General features: G+C 41.4%; 1 protein-coding gene and 1 non-coding gene across 2 annotated transcripts in view; both read left to right on the plus strand.

Moving 5' to 3' along the window:
* Positions 1-17,559, plus strand: part of MTMR10 (myotubularin related protein 10) — a 53,242-nt gene that overhangs the window by 29,763 nt on the left and 5,920 nt on the right. The window contains exons 7-14 of the mRNA XM_050800111.1: positions 992-1,178; positions 2,994-3,081; positions 3,164-3,252; positions 7,211-7,341; positions 8,471-8,540; positions 10,096-10,166; positions 13,673-13,842; positions 14,832-15,002. Coding sequence (XP_050656068.1) covers positions 992-1,178; positions 2,994-3,081; positions 3,164-3,252; positions 7,211-7,341; positions 8,471-8,540; positions 10,096-10,166; positions 13,673-13,842; positions 14,832-15,002 — 977 coding nt within the window. The remainder of the gene's footprint in view (positions 1-991; positions 1,179-2,993; positions 3,082-3,163; positions 3,253-7,210; positions 7,342-8,470; positions 8,541-10,095; positions 10,167-13,672; positions 13,843-14,831; positions 15,003-17,559) is intronic.
* LOC126960189 (U6 spliceosomal RNA) lies at positions 5,731-5,832 on the plus strand. The gene has a single exon (XR_007727776.1). It is a non-coding gene; the product is annotated as a U6 spliceosomal RNA (small nuclear RNA).

Here is a 17,559-nt window from a genome sequence, read left to right on the forward strand (position 1 = left end):
CAAGGAACCTTATGAGCTTTTCAAAGGAAAATCGAGTAGATACAGGAAAACAAGAATTTTCTAATGAGCAGATAGAGCAGGTAGGTGAGAAGTTGGTATTAGAAAAATTAAAGATTTGAAGGGCTTGAGAACAGAGATGATTGTTGGATGTTTCATTTTTCCAGGCAAAATATGTGGAGCAAATAATCAAATGACATGAACTTACCCCACAATTAGGGGCAGGGAGATGAGGAAGGGTTAGGAATAGTTTCTGTTAGAATGGTAGGGATGGAAGACAATTGAAAATTAATGAGAAAATAAATGGAGAGGAAATCTAGGCAATAGTCATTCTTCATTCTTGGGGAAGGTGGTCAGGAAAAAGAAAGAAGAAAAATGTATAGTATAGTAGCTAGAGTGGTCCAGCGTGATCAAAGTCTTTTCAATATCATGTGACTGAAGGCAGAGAAGATAGAGCCAGTAGGAGAGAAAAATCAAAGCTGTTTTAAGGAGTTAGGAAAGAGCTGGATAAGGACAAGACTAAATGAGTTATTTTTAGGCCAACATGGTGGCTCATACCTGTAATCCCAGCACTTTGGGAGGCCAAGGCACGTGGGCCACCTGAGGTCAGGAGTTCAAGACCAGCCTGGCCAACATGGTGAAACCCTGTCTCTATTAAAAATACAAGAATTAGCTGGGCATGGTGGCAGGCTCCTGTAATCCCAGCTACTCAAGAGGCTGAGGTAGGAGAATTGCTTGAACCCTGGAGGCAGAGGTTGTAGTCAGCCGAGATCATGCTGGTGCACTCCAGCCTGGGCGACAGAACGAGACTCCGTCTCAGAAAAAAAAGAGTTATTTTTAAGTGGAAAGGGCAAGACGGTTCTTGGAGAGACTTGGAAGGTGAAGCAGGTTAGAGACAGCACATCAGAGTATGCATGTGACAGGAGGCTCAGAGGAGAGGGAATGCTGGGGAAAATGTGACTGTTAAAATTCATAATGTTGCTTTTTCCTACAGCCCACAAAATTAATGGAATTCCCTCAGGAGATGGAGGAGGAGGAGGAGGTAATGGAGCTGGTGGTGGCAGCAGCCAGAAAACTCCGCTCTTTGAAACTTACTCGGATTGGGACAGAGAAATCAAGAGGACAGGTGCTTCCGGGTGGAGAGTTTGTTCTATTAACGAGGGTTACATGATATCCACTTGGTAAGTACAATTTTAGCAATGTTATATATGGCTGGAAGTCACTTCCCTATGAAGAATAATCAAACTCTGTTGTCATTGATGACTTTCTAGTTGTGGTTAGTGGAATATTTGTTTTTAACAATGTTTTAATGAATATTTTATTTTAAAGATCAGGGTTTCTTAATATAAATTATAGTATCCCTTAAAAGAAGTTGATAGTAATTCCTTACTGTCATCAGTAATCTAGTCAGTGTTTATTGCATTATATCTTGTAACCGATGTTTTACAGTTGGTTTGTTCACATCGATATCTAAAGTCTTCACATTGAATTTGCCTAATAGGTCTCTTAGGCCTTTTAATCTACAACAGTCTCCTCCCACCTCTTTTTTACCTACTATTCATTGACAAACCAGGTCATTTGTTCCCTAGAATTTTCCACATTGTAGATATTGCTGGTTTTATCCCCATGGTGTTCTGTAATGTGTTCCTCTGTCTCTAGGATTTCCTTTAAAATGTTAGCAACAGAGGCTTAATTGGATTCAGGTTCAGTACTTTTGACAAGAATGTTTCATTAGGTGGTGCTGTGTTCTCCTGTGGGGTCACATCCCATCTCAGGCTGGCTGGCTGTGTCTCTCTCATTGTAATCTTGACTGACCAGTGGGCTTAGAGGGTGTCAACCTGATCCAGTAAAAGTTCCCCTTTTATGTCATGGTTTTAGCTCCCAAGAATAGTTTTGCATTGGGAGAGAGAATCATTGCCCAGACCATTATTTCACTAAGGATTGCGATTGTTCACCTTCTAATTCTATCATCTTTCTGCTTTTATCGAACTTTTCTCTCACCAGCTCTTTAGTGCCCCGTAACACAGTTGGTACAAGAAAAGCAATATAAATATCTACATTTTCTCCTTTACTTAACATTTTTCCGAATAGTGCGCTGGTTCCCTAGGGGATCTCCCCAAAAGTGACTAGGAATTTGTTTTTTAAATTTGTTTAATGTCATTTAGTTATATGAATTTTTTGGAATACCTTATTTTAAAAGGTCGTTGAAGTCTTCATTAGTTCACGCACATAAGCAGCTTTTTAGAAAAAAGAAGAAAAGCACTACTGTGTTATTACTGGTTAATCCAGTACCAGGAGCGTCTAGTACAGTTCTAGGCAGGTGCTGTGCAGCATGTAGCTTGTGTCTTCTGCTTCCCCTGGAATTTAAGCTTCATGGCCAGCACACTGTGGTGTGTGTGCTGAGAAACACGTGATGGGCTGCCCAGCCACGCCGGGGAAAGAAGGAAGATGTCTTGAGGTGCAGTGAGCTTGCCCACCAGTAATTATTGTCTCATCAGTGTCCTAGAGTCTGACTATGCCTTTTAGGCATGGGGAAAGGTAGAAGAGGGACTTAAGAAGAGAGCTAAAGCTTCTGGTAGATTTGTGGAGTTTTCTTTTGTTTGTCTGGCGTCCTTAACCTCGTCAGTAACCTCCGTGTCATTAAAGTAGGAGGCCTTTCTCAGTTGTGAAAGGCCTTTGTTCTCCTGTCAAGAGAACAAAGGTTTGGATATATTTTTCAGTGAGCACGTACGTGTTTAATAGTCATTCTGGAAAATATTTCTAATACCTTCTTTGGAATTTTCTCATGCTGTAAATTTAGATTTTTAAGAATTGGTCATATCGCACATATTTTAGACTAAGATTTCTAGGATTGTCGCTGCCCCCCATGTGGCTACTAAGTGGGGTGAACATTAAATGCGGACAACTGTGCTTAATTGTTTATGGGGTCTGCAGGAGCACACTATTCCTGCTTTTAGCACAGGACTCTTACATATAATTTTTTTTTTCCCCTCCAGCCTTCCAGAATACTTTGTAGTGCCAAGTTCTTTAGCAGACCAAGATCTAAAGATCTTTTCCCATTCTTTTGTCGGGAGAAGGATGCCAGTAAGTGATTTCTGTTGGATTTTATGAATGCTGACGTCCATTGTTTCTACACAGTGAAGTAAGGATTCTGCCTCTCCCCTAGCTCTGGTGCTGGAGCCACTCTAATGGCAGTGCTCTTGTGCGAATGGCCCTCATTAAAGACGCGCTGCAGCAGAGGAAGATTGACCAGAGGTAATTGAGAAATGGTCGTCGTCACTTTAGATAGTTTTACTTGTCATGTATAACTACAGTGAGTTCCCTACTAATTGAAAATAGCAAAATGCATAGTCTTACTAATTAGTTAGCACCATGTTTTATGTAAGAATTGCCATTTTGAAAATAATGTGATAATATTAACTGACATTGGGGTTACACTAAATATAATTTAATTATTTGGTTTGTAAGACACTTGTGGATCTTACGTTGCTGACATCTTGCTATAACATTTTCTATAACATACTTTCAAAGTGCAGTGATATCCAATTGAGACACTTCAGGATAAATCAAACTTTTCTTGTAGTTTGATGTGTCTTACTTAGATCTACACATTTGCAATAGCTAGAACAGTGGTTTTAATTAGCCACCACAGACGAGTCTGGCATTATCTGCTGTGGTCATCAGTAACCTCCGTGTTACTAAAGTAGGAGGCCTTTCTCAGTTGTGCTCATAGCAGCGAGCAATACTATTGGTCACTCTCTCCTTAAAGCCGCCTGGGCCCTTGGCCTCTGCTCCTCTGCACTCTCCCAGAGCTCCTCTGCCTCACTGGTACTCCGTGCCTTCTGCAGACCCATCCTCTTCTCTCCATACATTACATAGATGCTAAGGCCTCTTCCTCATGTTCGTATTTTCCTAAAGAAGTTCCCCCAGGAATGTGGCTTTAGTGGCCAACACATTTATAATTCAGACTACCTTGACTTCTATGTGGAGGTCTCAGAGACCCCTTAAACTCATTGTGTCCAAAACCAAACTTAAGGATATGGCCTCCATGCCCTCCGCCAGCCTGCTCTCAGAAACCAGGGGGTCATCCTGGATTCCTACCTCTTTCTTTCCCTTCCCCATCCCCAGTCTCTCCTGAGATTTTCTCACTTCACTTTTCAGACACTTTACAAATCCGTGTGCTTCCACCCCAGCAATACCTCTGCCTGTGTGTTATAAGTGCCGTCATTTCCTCCTTCCATGTCTCCTCTCCCCTGGGCTCCAGCCCCCTGGACTTTGCCTGGTGTTTTCAACCTCCTTACATAGTCCAGCACTCTTCCCTTCTGGACTGCCTTCTTTGCACTCATCTGGGAACACGCTCCATGCTTACCTACTTGGCACTCACTCCTTGTTTCTTTTTTTTTTTTGAGACAGAGTCTCACTCTGTCACCCACGCTGGAGTGCAGTGGTGCGATCTTGGCTCCCAGGTTCAAGTGCTTATCATGCCTCAGCCTCCTGAGTAGCTGGGATTACAGGCACCACCACCGCATCCATCTGATTTTTGTATTTTTAGTAGAGAAAGGGTTTTACCATGTCGGCCAGGTTGGTCTCGACTCCTGACCTCAGGTGATCCACCCGCCTCGGCCTCCCGAAGTGCTGGGATTGCAGGCGTGAGCCTCCACACCCGGCTCACTCATTCTTTATATCTCAGTTCAAACGTAATTTCCTCAAGATAAGCCTTCTCTCACCTCTGAAGTTTGATCAGACCTCAAAAGTCTATGTTCCTGGAGTTCCTGAGTTGTTAACATTTGTTTCAGTTTTTAATAATATATGTGTGTGTCACAGTTTGATCACCGCCTGTCATTTTTACTCCATGAGATGTGAGACTGTGTCTGCTTTGCACACCGTTCTCTATTTAGCACCCAGGAAGCACATATGATATTTATTCAGTACTTGTGGAGTAAATGAGGAGCAGATGAACAGATCTTATAAAACAGGCTGATAGAGCCTCAGAAATTGTGTATTACAGTCCATTATTAGGGTTTTTCCACTGTACTGTGACTGACAGAGCAAATAACTGTCAAGTGACCCTCAAATGACCCTTCAGTTTTCTGGGAAGGAAGGTGACTGTGTCACACAAGTCCGTATTCTCTGTGGGTTTTGATTTACCTGAACTCTGTTTGGAATTAGCTGTCTGCTGTGTCGTACTCCAAGCCTTGTGTTTGTTAACATGCATGCTGATGAAGCGCACTGTTAGGACTTTTGCTGTTCAAGGGACAATCGTAGCATTGTTGGGTGAGAGTTAGTTGTAAAACCTTAGAACCAGTGGCGGTTTCAGTGATGTATTAAGCTGAGAATTACTTTAATGCCTTTTGTGTTTTTAGCTATCCCATTCTTCATCAGTAGAACAGATCCTCTTTGTTGTCCAACCTTGTCTCCTAACCTTTTTCCCTCAGGTGTGTCATCTAGCCCCACTGGCCTTCTTGACGTTTCTCAGCAGTCATGCTTGTTACCTGCCACAGGGCCCTTGTACTAGCTGCCCTCTGCCTAGAACACTTTCACCCCAGGTCTTTGCATTGCTTCTCTATTCATTTAGGTTTCAGCTTCAGTACCATCTTCACAGAGCAGCTGTTTTTGACCATGTGACCTAAAATAGCCTGTAATCCCATGATTACATCATCCATGGCATTCCCCACAGCCCATTTATTTCATCTTATCCTCCACCCCACCCCACCAAGAATGTCAACTCCACACTTGCTTTGGCAACACAAGTAGTAAAATTGTAATGATACAGGGAAGATTAGCGTAGCCCTGCACAAAGATGACATGCAGATACATGAAACATTCCATATTTTAATGAAATGGGAGCATATTCATGTTATTTAATTTTTAAAAATCAGTTTATCAAGCAAATGTACAGTGCCATTTTATTTTGCATGCATACGTTAAATTCCATACACATAAAGGTGCATAGAGGAAACCTAGAAAGATTACGCCAAAATTTTAGAATTCTGAGTGATTTTGTTTTTCTTACCTTTTCTAGGTGTTTTTAAACATTTCACACTAATTTATATTACTTTTTCTATTCAGGAAAAAAAATAGCAGGTTTATTTATTTATTTATTTATTTATTTATTTATTTATTTTAAGTGGTGTGGAAGTTACCCTTTGAACATAGATGGGAATCCCAGTCCTGGCTGTTTCCTTTGAAAACATCTAGAGACTCCATGGCACATATTTGTAGCAGCCCGTTCTCTCCTAAGAATAGAGGAAGAGTGGGAGGAATTTTGGTGAATGTCTCTACTTGCAGTTCATCCTGCAGCAAATCATTAAGACTGTGGGAATAGGTGCTTTGCATTCTCTAGAGCTGGAGAATGTGAGTCTGGTTTGCCATCCTTCTATCTACATCATGTGGAAAGATGTGGGAGTGTAGGGTCTCCTTAATCTAAATGCCATACTGCCCTCCTTGGCAGTGCTTCTGTTTCCTGGGCAAGTTTTCCAGTGAATGCGCTTTATTTTCTCCCATCAAAAATAAGGGAATGAGCCCGGGCGCGGTGGCTCGTGCCTGTAATCCCAGCACTTTGGGAGGCCGAGGGAGAGTGAATCACAAGGTTAGGAGTTCAAGACCAGCCTGGCCAACATGGTAAAACCCCGTCTCCACTAAAAATACAAAACTTAGCCAGGTGTGGTGGTGGGCACCAGTAATCCCAGCTACTCAGGAGGGTGAGGCAGGAGAATCACTTGAACCCAGGAGAGGGAGGTTGCAGCGAGCCGAGATTGCGCCACTGCACTCCAGCCCAGGCGACAGTGCGAGACTTGGTCTCAAAAAAAAAAAAAAGAAAGAAGGAAATGATCTGATTAGTTCTAATGATCTAATTAGCACTGCACGTGGGGGTGGCAGTGAGGTGAATGGCAGCATTCTGCAGTAGTCAAAACCAGATGGGTGTGAGAAGTTGGATGGTAAGAGGGAAACAAAGTTTACTTGTCTTCTTGATTTTGCTCTGTTTTATGAGAATACAGAAAAATCATGCAGAGAAACCTGATGGAATAGTCTCTAAAACTGAAAAATAAGTAATGGTTCTGTCTTAAAAAAAAGAAAAAAAAGAAGTAAACTCCATGAAGACAGAGACCTTAGCTGTCTCATTCCTCTCTCTATCTCCTGGTCTGTAGTAGGTGTTAAATAAATATATGCTGAAGTGAATGAGTAATGACTAAAGGATTTTTGTCTTTATTAGGATTTGTAATGCAATAACTAAAAGTCACCCACAGAGAAGTGATGTTTACAAATCAGATTTGGATAAGACCTTGCCTAATATTCAAGAAGTGCAGGCAGCGTTTGTAAAACTGAAGCAGCTATGTGTTAATGGTAATTTCATTCTTATTTCATGTATATAATGAACACAGGATACAGAGTTGTATGAGATGTCAGGAAAAATGATGTTCCTTAAAAATATAGAAACATATATTTAAGGAGTCTATGGAATTATTTGTACAAATTATATATTGTATGAGAACTTCAGAACCTCCTAAGGAATTAAGTTTAAACTACTTTTTGTTTTAGAGGGGGGAAAATGAGTGTATTAAATTTCCTTCAAATCATGAAAGGTATAGTAGAATACTTTTATAAAAGCATTTGCTGAGTAGAACACTGTATTACCTTACAGACAAACTTATTAAGATTTTAATACATGCAATTATACTTTGAGATAGGTGACTTGACAACAGCTGTGTTGTATCTGTAGCCTTGGAATTCTGATATATCTGTTTGAGCGAATGTATCAGGTGGCTTCGATGTGTCCTGGGGGATGAGTCATGTGAAAGCATCTTTGGTGTAATGTGGGTCCTCCTCGAGAGAGCCTCTAATCACCAGGGAGTCAGCAAAGGCAGCCTTGCAGCAGATCTTGAGCAATGAGTGAGCACTTCCCTGGGGGAGGGCCTTGCAGGGGCGGGGTAAGGGCAAGTTGTTGAAAAAACTAGTATCCTGAATGATTATGTGCACTCTGGGCGGGGCAGTGAGGATGCCTGTCGTCATGCAGTGGCTAGCCCTCAGGCCACATGAGCGGTGCATAGAGGCACCACTGACAGCAGGGGAGGGGCAGGGAAGCAGGAGGGCAAGGCTTGCAGTAAGAAAGCCAAGGGCTAGGGCCTGGGCAGCTGACGTCACAGGTCAGGAGGGCCAGGATCAAGGCATAGGCTGAGCAGGGAAGGCTGGAATTCTTAGCTGTTGGGAGTCAGAGTTGGTTGGACTCCAAGATTTCCCTGAAAGAGCGAGAGAGATGATGATGGAGCCCCAGGGGAATGCTTTGCTTTGCTTTGTTACAGAATTGTAATGTCTTCTTAAATGCTTATTCCATGTTATTAAAGTGAAAATGCATGATATTTACTTAAAGCCAACTTTTAAATATTAGAAACTGATGTATCTCTTAACTCTGATAGGGATCATATAAAATAAACTTTAAAAAAGTAAAAATGTATATGTATATAATTTATTACAGAGCCTTTTGAAGAAACTGAAGAGAAATGGTTATCTTCATTGGAAAATACTCGATGGTTAGAATATGTAAGGTTTGTACCACTTCTTTACTTTCTTTTCCTTTAACTTTTTGAGATAATTACAGACTCACTGGAGGTACAAAAATAGCACAGAGAGCCATGTACTTACTCTTCATCCAACTTCACCCAATGGTAACATCTCGTAACTAGAGTACAGCATCCAAACCAGGAAGCTGACATTGGGACGCTGAATAGATCTTACTCACCAGTTCATACATGCTCTTGTGTGTGTGTGCATGCACTTAACACAGCTGTGCGATTTCATCACATGTGTACGTTCACTTCACCACCACCACCACAGGAAGATACAGACCTGTTCCAGGACAAGGCTTCCCCGTGCTAGCCCTCTTATAGGTGCACCCCCATCTGTGTCTGTTAGCTACCACTAATCTCTTGTCAATCTCTATAGTTTTGTCATAAGTCAACCCCTTCCTTTTTATAAAGGGTTTATGAATTTCCCTGGTATAAAAAGTACAAAATGAGACTTTTTATCTGGTGGCTTATGCCTGTAATCCCAGCACTTTGGGAGGCCGAGGCGGGTGGATCACCTGAGGTCAGGAGTTCGAGATCAGCTTGGCCAACATTGTGAAACCCTGTCTGTACTAAAAATACAAAAATTAGCCAGGCATTGGTGGCGCACACCTGTAGTCCCAGCTCAGGAGGCTGAGGCAGGAGAATCACTTGAACCTGGGAGGCAGAGGTTGCAGTGAGCTGAGATTATGCCACCATACTCCAGCCTGGGCGATAGAGCAAGACTCCATCTCAAAAAAAAACAAAAAAAGTTACAAAGTGGGGCCGGTTGTTGTAGCTCATGCCAGTAATTCCAAAGCTTTGGGGGAGGAGGATCACTTGAGGCCAGTAGTTCACAGCCAGCCTGAGCAACATAGTGAGACCCCATCTCCACACACAAAAAATTGAAAACTAGCCAGGCATGGTGGCATGTGCCTGTTGTCCTAGGGAGCCTGAGGCAGGAGGATCACTTGAGGCCAGGAGTTCACAACCAGCCTGAGGAACATAGTGAGATGCCCATCTTCACAAAAAAATGTGAAAATTAGGCAGGCATGGTGGCTCATGCCTGTGGTCCTAGCTGCTCAGGAGGTGGAGGCAGAAGGATCACTTGAGGCCAGGAGTTCGGGGTTACAATGAGCTATGATGTGCCACTGCACTCTAGTATGGGAGACAAAATGAGACCCTGTCTCTTAGAAAGAAAAACTACAAAATATCCTCCTTTGAGGAATCGTATAAGTACTAAAGAAACTTTTCGGTAATGTGAAAACTATGTGCATTCAGTAGAAAGCAGTCAGTCCTCTCTCGTGATGCTGAGCAGCAGCAGGGAGCCACAGCTGCCAGTCAGCCACGCATTCTCACTTGAGGGTGTTTTCAGCTTACAGTGGGTTTATCAGGGCATAAGTCACCATAAACCCATTGAGTTATCCTGGGTCATGAGTCATGGGGACATCGTGAATCAAAGAGCATCTGTGAAGTGAGAAACTAGATTTGCTTGATTTCAAGTGCTTTATATATTTGTAGTGGAAATTTAACACTATTTTTCCTTTTCTCTCTTCAGGGCATTCCTTAAGCATTCAGCAGAACTTGTATACATGCTAGAAAGCAAACATCTCTCTGTAGTCCTACAAGGTAACTAAAGTAACTCCTGAAAGCACCATGACCGCCATGCCAGCCAACCTTGGTTTACTGCTTATCCCCGTTCAAGTAAATCACATGAGTTTTAGCTATTTCTTATTTACTACAGTACCATCAAAGACATTACAGATTTTGCACATCATTTGAGTAAAACAGTGGCACGGGCTGGGCGCGGTGGCTGAAACCTGTAATCCCAGCACTTTGGGAGGTCGAGGCGGGCGGATCACTTGAGGTCAGAAATTCGAGATCAGCCTGGCCACCATAGTGAAACCTTGTCTCTACTAAAAATACAAAAATTAGCCAGGCTAATGTGGTGGTGGTGCATGCCTGTAGTCTAAGCTATTCGGGAGGCTGAGGCAGGAGTATCACTTGAACCTAGGAGGTGGAGGTTGCAGTGAGCAAAGATCACACCACTGCACTCCAGCCTGGGCAATACAGCAAGACTCTATCTCAAAAAAAACAAAAACAAAAACAGTGGCACAAGGACTGCAAATAGAAGAATAGAAAGGAGTCCAGTTTTTACCCTTGATTAAATTATCCATTAAATTATCCTTCCTATTTTATGGGAAGGGTGGGTCCAATCCCCTAATGGATTAATACTTAGTGTTAATTTTGACAGGGCATTCTCCTGTGATTTTGCTGTCTAATTCATACAAATTTGTTTTAGTTTAAATACCTTCCGGCTCATGCTAGATTGTGACTCTAAGGAAACAGTTTGAGATGAATAAATAGACTGAACTGCTGAATAGCTAGTAATGTAGTATTTGGTAGGAATAAACGATGATGTAAAAATCAGTTAAGCAAAGGATAAGTACATATTAAATAACTTTACAGCTAACAGAATGTCTAAGTTTGCAGATAAAGTTTAATAGACTAAAAACTACCTTCTTATAATACAGTAGGCCCTTTGTACCCATGGGTTCCCCATCTGGTCAACCAAGCCAGAATTGAATATTGGGGGGGAAAAATTTTGGTCATAATGAACATGAACAGACTTTTTTTCCTTGTCATTATTATCTAAACAGTATAGTATTGAACAACTGTTTACATAGCATTTACATTGTATTAGGTGTTATAAGTAATCTAGAGGTGATTTAAAGCATACCGGAGGATGTACATAGGTTATATGCAAATTTTACGTCATTTTCTATCCAGGACTTAAGCATTTGTGGATCTTGGTATCCAAGGGACATCCTGGAATGAGATCCTCATGGATATTGAGGGAAGACTCTATATTCATGTTGCATAGTATATGAGTACAAAATGTTGCTTAAGCTTGCAGAAGCACTTTTTTTTTTTTTTTTTTGGAGACAGAGTTTCACTCCTGCTGCCTAGGCTGGAGTGCAATGGCACGATCTCGACTCACTGCAACCTCCACCTCCTGGGTTCAAGCGAGTCTCCTGCTTTAGCCTCCTGAGTAGCTGGGATTACAAGCATGCACCACCACGCCCGGCTAATTTTTGTATTTTTAGTAGAGATGGGGTTTCACATTGTTGACCAGGCTGGTCTTGAACTCCTGACCTCAGATGGTCCGCCCACCTCAGCCTCCCAAAATGCTGGGATTATAGGTGTGAGCTACCGTGCCCAGCCAAGCTTCCAGAAATACTTTAACAACTGTCAAACTTAATTGACTTTAACAAGGCAACAATCTGTAAGACTCTTAGAAAAAAATAAAATAGTAATGTGTCATATAAAGTAATCCTGAACTGATGCAGTCAGAGTGTGTTTAACTGACAAATGCATGCAGAGCCTAATAATCACAATTTCTCTCATCCAGTGGGTATTCTCATCATATCAGAGAATCCTACTCATCCTCCATTTCTCCATGCATTTGTAATAGAAAAGGCCTCAGAAGTAGCACTGAACCTTCATTTTACTAGCATTTTTATATAAGTTTATTTTTAAACAGTTTAGTTAAAAATTTACATACTATAGAATTCACCCATTTTGAATTTGTAATTCATTAATTTTTAGTAAACATACAGAGTCCAGTTTTGGAAATTTTTCATCACCCCAAAAGTCCCAGCTCCAGGCAGCCACTAATCTTTCTGTCTCTAGATTTTCCTTTTCTGGGCATTTCATGTGAGTGGAATCATACAATATGTGGCCTTTTGCCTCTGGCTTCTTTCATTCAACATACATGTTTTTGAGGTTCATTCATGCAGTGTGTATCAGCAATCTGTTCCTTTTTATTTCTGAATTCTATTCCACTGTTTGCAGATGCATTTTGCTTACCCATTTACCTGTTGATGGACATTTGGGTTGTTTTCACTTTGTGGCTGTTATGAATTATGCTGCTTCATTTATTGAGATCTTTCGTTTTATCAGCAGTGTTTTATTGTGCAGGTTTTTTATTTATTTTGTTAAATCTCAAGTATTTTATTTTTATGTCACTGTGAATATAATTGCTAATTTCATTTTCAGGTTTACTGTGTACTCAGATTGTTGTGTACAGAATTCCTGTGACCTTACTGACCTCATTTATTTGTTCTAGTAGTTATTTTGTGGATTCCATAAGAGATCCTGTATTTTTACATACAGGATCATGTTGTCTTCAAAGACAGTTTTTACCTTTTTCTTTCTGATCTGAATGCCTTTTCTTTTCTTTTTCTTGCCTAATTGCTCTGGCTAGATTCTTCAGTACAATGAGATGGAGAAGTGTAGAGAACAGACATCCTTATCATCTTCCTGATCTTAGGGAGAAAGTATCCATTCTTTCACCAATGAGAATAACATTAATTGTAGGTTTTTGTGGATGTCTCTCATCAGTTTAAATCAGTTCCCTTTTATTCCTAATCAGGAATGAATGTAGAATTGTATCTGATGCTTTTTCTGCATCTAATGAGATGATCGTGTTGGTTTTGTCCTTTATTACTGTGGTATGTTACTACGATTGACAGATGTTAAACCAACTTTGCATTCCTGGATAATTTGGTTTACTCATATTTTTATTGATTTTTACATCTATAATCATAAGGGATATTGGTCAATAGTTTTCTTCTGATTTCCCTGGCTGGCTTTGATAGCATGGTAATTCTGGCCTCATTGGAAAGGACAACAGCTATAAAAGACAGGAGGGAATTGTTTGCCACAGCTTCAGGTGGTAGTGAACAGTGCCACTCTCCTCATTGACTTCTCAGTATTGCCATGTGGAGTGTCAGTAGAAAGATTACCTTATACTTAATACCTTGACAAAAGAGCAGTAGAATGGAGTCCAGATGGATTTTCTACCACGAACCATTCAAATGTAAAAAGTATGAGTGATGAGCTTCTATTATCTGGCAAATATCCATGTATAAAAGACCATCTCCTGTAAATGCTAATTTAGTTTATCTACAAGTTTGTAATATTTTAGAGTTGCTGGAATCCAGTAAAATTTCCTTATACAGATTTGGAAGGCAGCCTAGGTGTGCAGAATACTAAATTATCTAGTTTACCTTTCCTTCCCTTTCTCATCATTTTTCTATGTTGTAATCATTTTCTTTCCATTTTATTGACAGAGGAGGAAGGAAGAGACTTGAGCTGTTGTGTAGCTTCCCTTGTTCAAGTGATGCTGGATCCCTATTTTAGGACAATTATTGGATTTCAGAGTCTGATACAGAAGGAGTGGGTCATGGCAGGATATCAATTTCTAGACAGATGCAACCATCTAAAGAGATCAGAGAAAGAGGTAACAAAATATTGATACCTTTTTATCAGTTTTCAAGGATACACAAAATAAAATATGTGTTATTAAAAGATGAAGGGGCTTTTAAAAAATATTGTATTTAGTACAACTTAGCTTCCTTAGTCCAAAGGTAATTAATGGGTTAGAGTTCAAATTGATGTACTTATTATAAAAATTATCGTAACTATGAAGGTGAAATTTTTAAAAGTTGTCTATTGAATTTGTCTAAGTGGAAAACTACTGAAAAAATTCTGAATAAAATACTGAAAAACAGATACTAACTATTTTGAAAAATCACTTTTGGACTATCATTTTCTTAAAATGGGATACATAGGTTAAGATGGAAAGTTTGAGAGGACCACCTTTGTAATAGCTGTGGAGTTAGTGGCTGCCTTGGATCTGTAGTTAGGCTGTGTAAGGCCTTACAAATATCTTACCCGCCAGGCAGGTCAGATCAGTTTTTAGAAGGTTGTTTCAGAGAGCATATTTGACTTGTGGTGTCTCATAAAAAATAGTGGGCACCTGCTACTGCACTTGGGGAGACACCACGTGACCTAGGCTGATCCCAAAGTGTTTTCTGAAATGTGGGGACGTTTTCTGGATGCTGAGCCTACAGGATCAGCCAAACGTTAGAGAAGCTGGTTGATGGTTTTGTTTTGTTATATAATCTAAAGAATTGTTTCTAGGACATGCTTAAACACATACTTTGCTCTTCCGCCTTCATATAGTGGGCAACCCGCTCAACTCTGTGCTTTGCCATTTCAACTTGTTACACTTACTGGGCAAATAAGGGTTGTGATGTTTATCATGGTTGAACATTACTTCTTGGTTTGATAGATGTGTATAGCTCAGCTTAGGAGCCAAGTGTTTTAGGCTTAGATGTTTTCTTATTCATCTCTTCTTTAACATCAGCAGTACATTTTGAAGTAAACGTGAATGGCTGAAAGGATAACTAACATTAAATGATCCCATTGTCTCTTTGTATTTGCCAGTCTCCTTTATTTTTGCTATTCTTGGACGCCACCTGGCAGCTGTTAGAACAATATCCTGCAGCTTTCGAGTTCTCCGAAACCTACCTGGCCGTGTTGTACGACAGCACCCGGATCTCACTGTTTGGCACCTTCCTGTTCAACTCCCCTCACCAGCGAGTGAAGCAAAGCACGGTAAGCAACCCTGTGGCTGTGGCTACGTTTTTCCTTGTTTTTACAACTTTATCGAGGCATAACTGAAGTATAATTCACTGCCTATTTAAAGTCTATGATTTAAAACTCACTACCATTTTCATCTGAAATTTCTGAATGAATTATTCTGAAGACACAAAAATCTAGGAAATTATTTTTATGAATGAACATTTTTTTACTCTGATGTAAATTTTTTGTAGTAAACCCCTTTAAAGATGTAAATTACTTTAACCACCTTAAATGTCATGCTTTTGTATTTATATTTCACATTTGGGCTATTGGGTAGTAAAAAACAAAAGCTCTGTTATAGGATATTTATTTCCTAGGTCAGTAAGATAAAAATTTGTACAAAACAAGATTATTTTCCTTCAAGAGAATTTTAAGTTTCCAATCACAATTCATTGATGTAGAGGAAGAGTCATTTATGACTAAGCAGGGTCTCAAGCCAAACTTGAAACTAGCTACTACTTGCCACTGGTGGAAACCATTCTGAACCAGAGTGCTGTTTCCCCCACCTTGAACCGGCAATGGAAGCTGACAAATGCCTTGGAGACCGTTGAGAGAAACAGAAAGGGCAGCTCTTGCGGGCCTTCAGGAAGCCTTTCTAGGAAGAGGATTCCCCTCACAGTGAGCTCCGGGGTCTTCAGCCTCAGCCTCAGCCATAAGGCCCTGGCTAGGCACATTGTGACCTGGGGAGCGGGAAACCTGAGTTCTGGCCCTGGTCTGGGAAAAGTGCTAGGCCCATGTTCCACTCAGGCTTCAGCCTGAGAGTCGACGTTCCTAACCTGTAGAATGGATCTGTCAAACTAACACTTATACCTTTAGTCTCGTAAAAGGTGAAAACATTTTGTAAACTGTGAAGCATTATGCAAATTTTCCTAAAGACATATGAATTCTGGATTTGTTGGTGTAAAAGACAAAACACACTGGTCAGTTAGGGAGCTGATTTAGGCTATCGCAGGAGGGAGAACTTAATTTAACGGGCATCCAAAAGAAAAGGACAAGATCCAGGATTTTACAGAGTCAGAAAACGGGAATCAGGAGGAGGCAGTCTCAGTCACAGGAGCCAGTTCTCGGGACACAAGAGGCAGGAGAGATTGTCCGACATTGCCACTTTTGGGGACCCAGGGCTCAAAGAAACAACACCGTCGGCCCATCTCTACAAAAAATACAAAAATCAGCCGGACGTGGTGGTGCACACCTGTGGTCCCAGCTGCTGGAGAGGCTGAGGTGGGAGGATGACTTAAGCCCAGGAGGCAGAGATTGCAGTGAGCTGAGACTGTGCCACTACGCTCCAGCCTGGGTGACAGAGCCAGAATCTGTCCCCTGCCCACCCTACCAGGAAAGTTTGACCTTTCCAGATACTGTGCTGAGGACCAGTGATACAGGCTCAGAGGCTCCTGAGGCATGGAACGCTCATTTGTTTTAAAATACATGTTCTCCCAGTTGCTCGTTTTCATTTGTTGTCACCGTAATCATTCTCGGGCCCCCTCTCTGCCTCCAGCTAGGCTTTCCCTCGGCCGTGTTTGCCTCCTTCAGCTCTTCCCCATTCTCTCCCTTCACTACCCCGTGTACACACAGACAGTGTGAGCCTGCAAAAGGTGCGTGAGGCGAGGACAAAGACTTTGGGGTCTGGGGACTGGGCAGCGCGGGGGTGGGTGTTTGCGTGGAGGACTCCCAGCCCCAGACACCACTGCCTCTGCTGCTCGGCTGATGCCGCGTGTGCCGACAGACTTCTCACCAGAAGGAACATTACTGAATTGTATTGAGGGAGCTGTAAACAATACTTTCTACAAGTATTTCATCTGCTTTCTCTGTTCATGTTCTAGTGCTCTATTTTTTTAATTTGGCTTTTTCAAAAGCTTTTTGTGACAAATACTAACATGAATCCCCCTCTCCCTTCCTCCCTAGCAGGAACTGGTCGTTGTCTAAGGGTCATGATTCTTAACCATTCGCAGCCCCTTCCACACAGGCAGAAGCCCAAAGCATTTCTTTTTTTTTTTTTTTTTTTTTTTCCATTCTGAGGCCACCTTAGGTGCTAGTGGCCAGGTATTGTTTGTAGAAAATCTGATTTCTCTTGGAGATAAATATTTTTAGTTTTCACCTTTTAAAAAGAACATCTTTTTTTTTTTTAAGACAGTCTGGCTCTGTCACCCAGGCTGGAGTGCAGTGGGTACCATCTCAGCTCACTGCAACCTCTGCCTCCTGGGTCCAAGCACTCCTCTCACCTCAGCCACCTGAGTAGCTAGGACTACAGGCGCATGCCACCACGCCTAACTGATTTTTGTATTGTAGAGTCAGGGTTTCACCATGTTGCCCAGTCTGGTCTTGAACTCCTAGACTCAAGCAATCCACCCACCTCAGCCTCCCAAAGTACTGGGATCACAGGCGTGAGCCACCACACTTGGTGAAGAGGACATTTTCTATATACTTATTGAAGGGCCATTAAAACACGTTCAGGTTCATGTTTTACTAGATTTCAGCTTTTAACAGTGTTGAAAGCAAATGGGTGGTTTTTAATCTACGTACATGATGAAAT

This window comes from Macaca thibetana, chromosome 7, assembly GCF_024542745.1.
Source record: "Macaca thibetana thibetana isolate TM-01 chromosome 7, ASM2454274v1, whole genome shotgun sequence".
NCBI lineage: Eukaryota > Metazoa > Chordata > Mammalia > Primates > Cercopithecidae > Macaca > Macaca thibetana.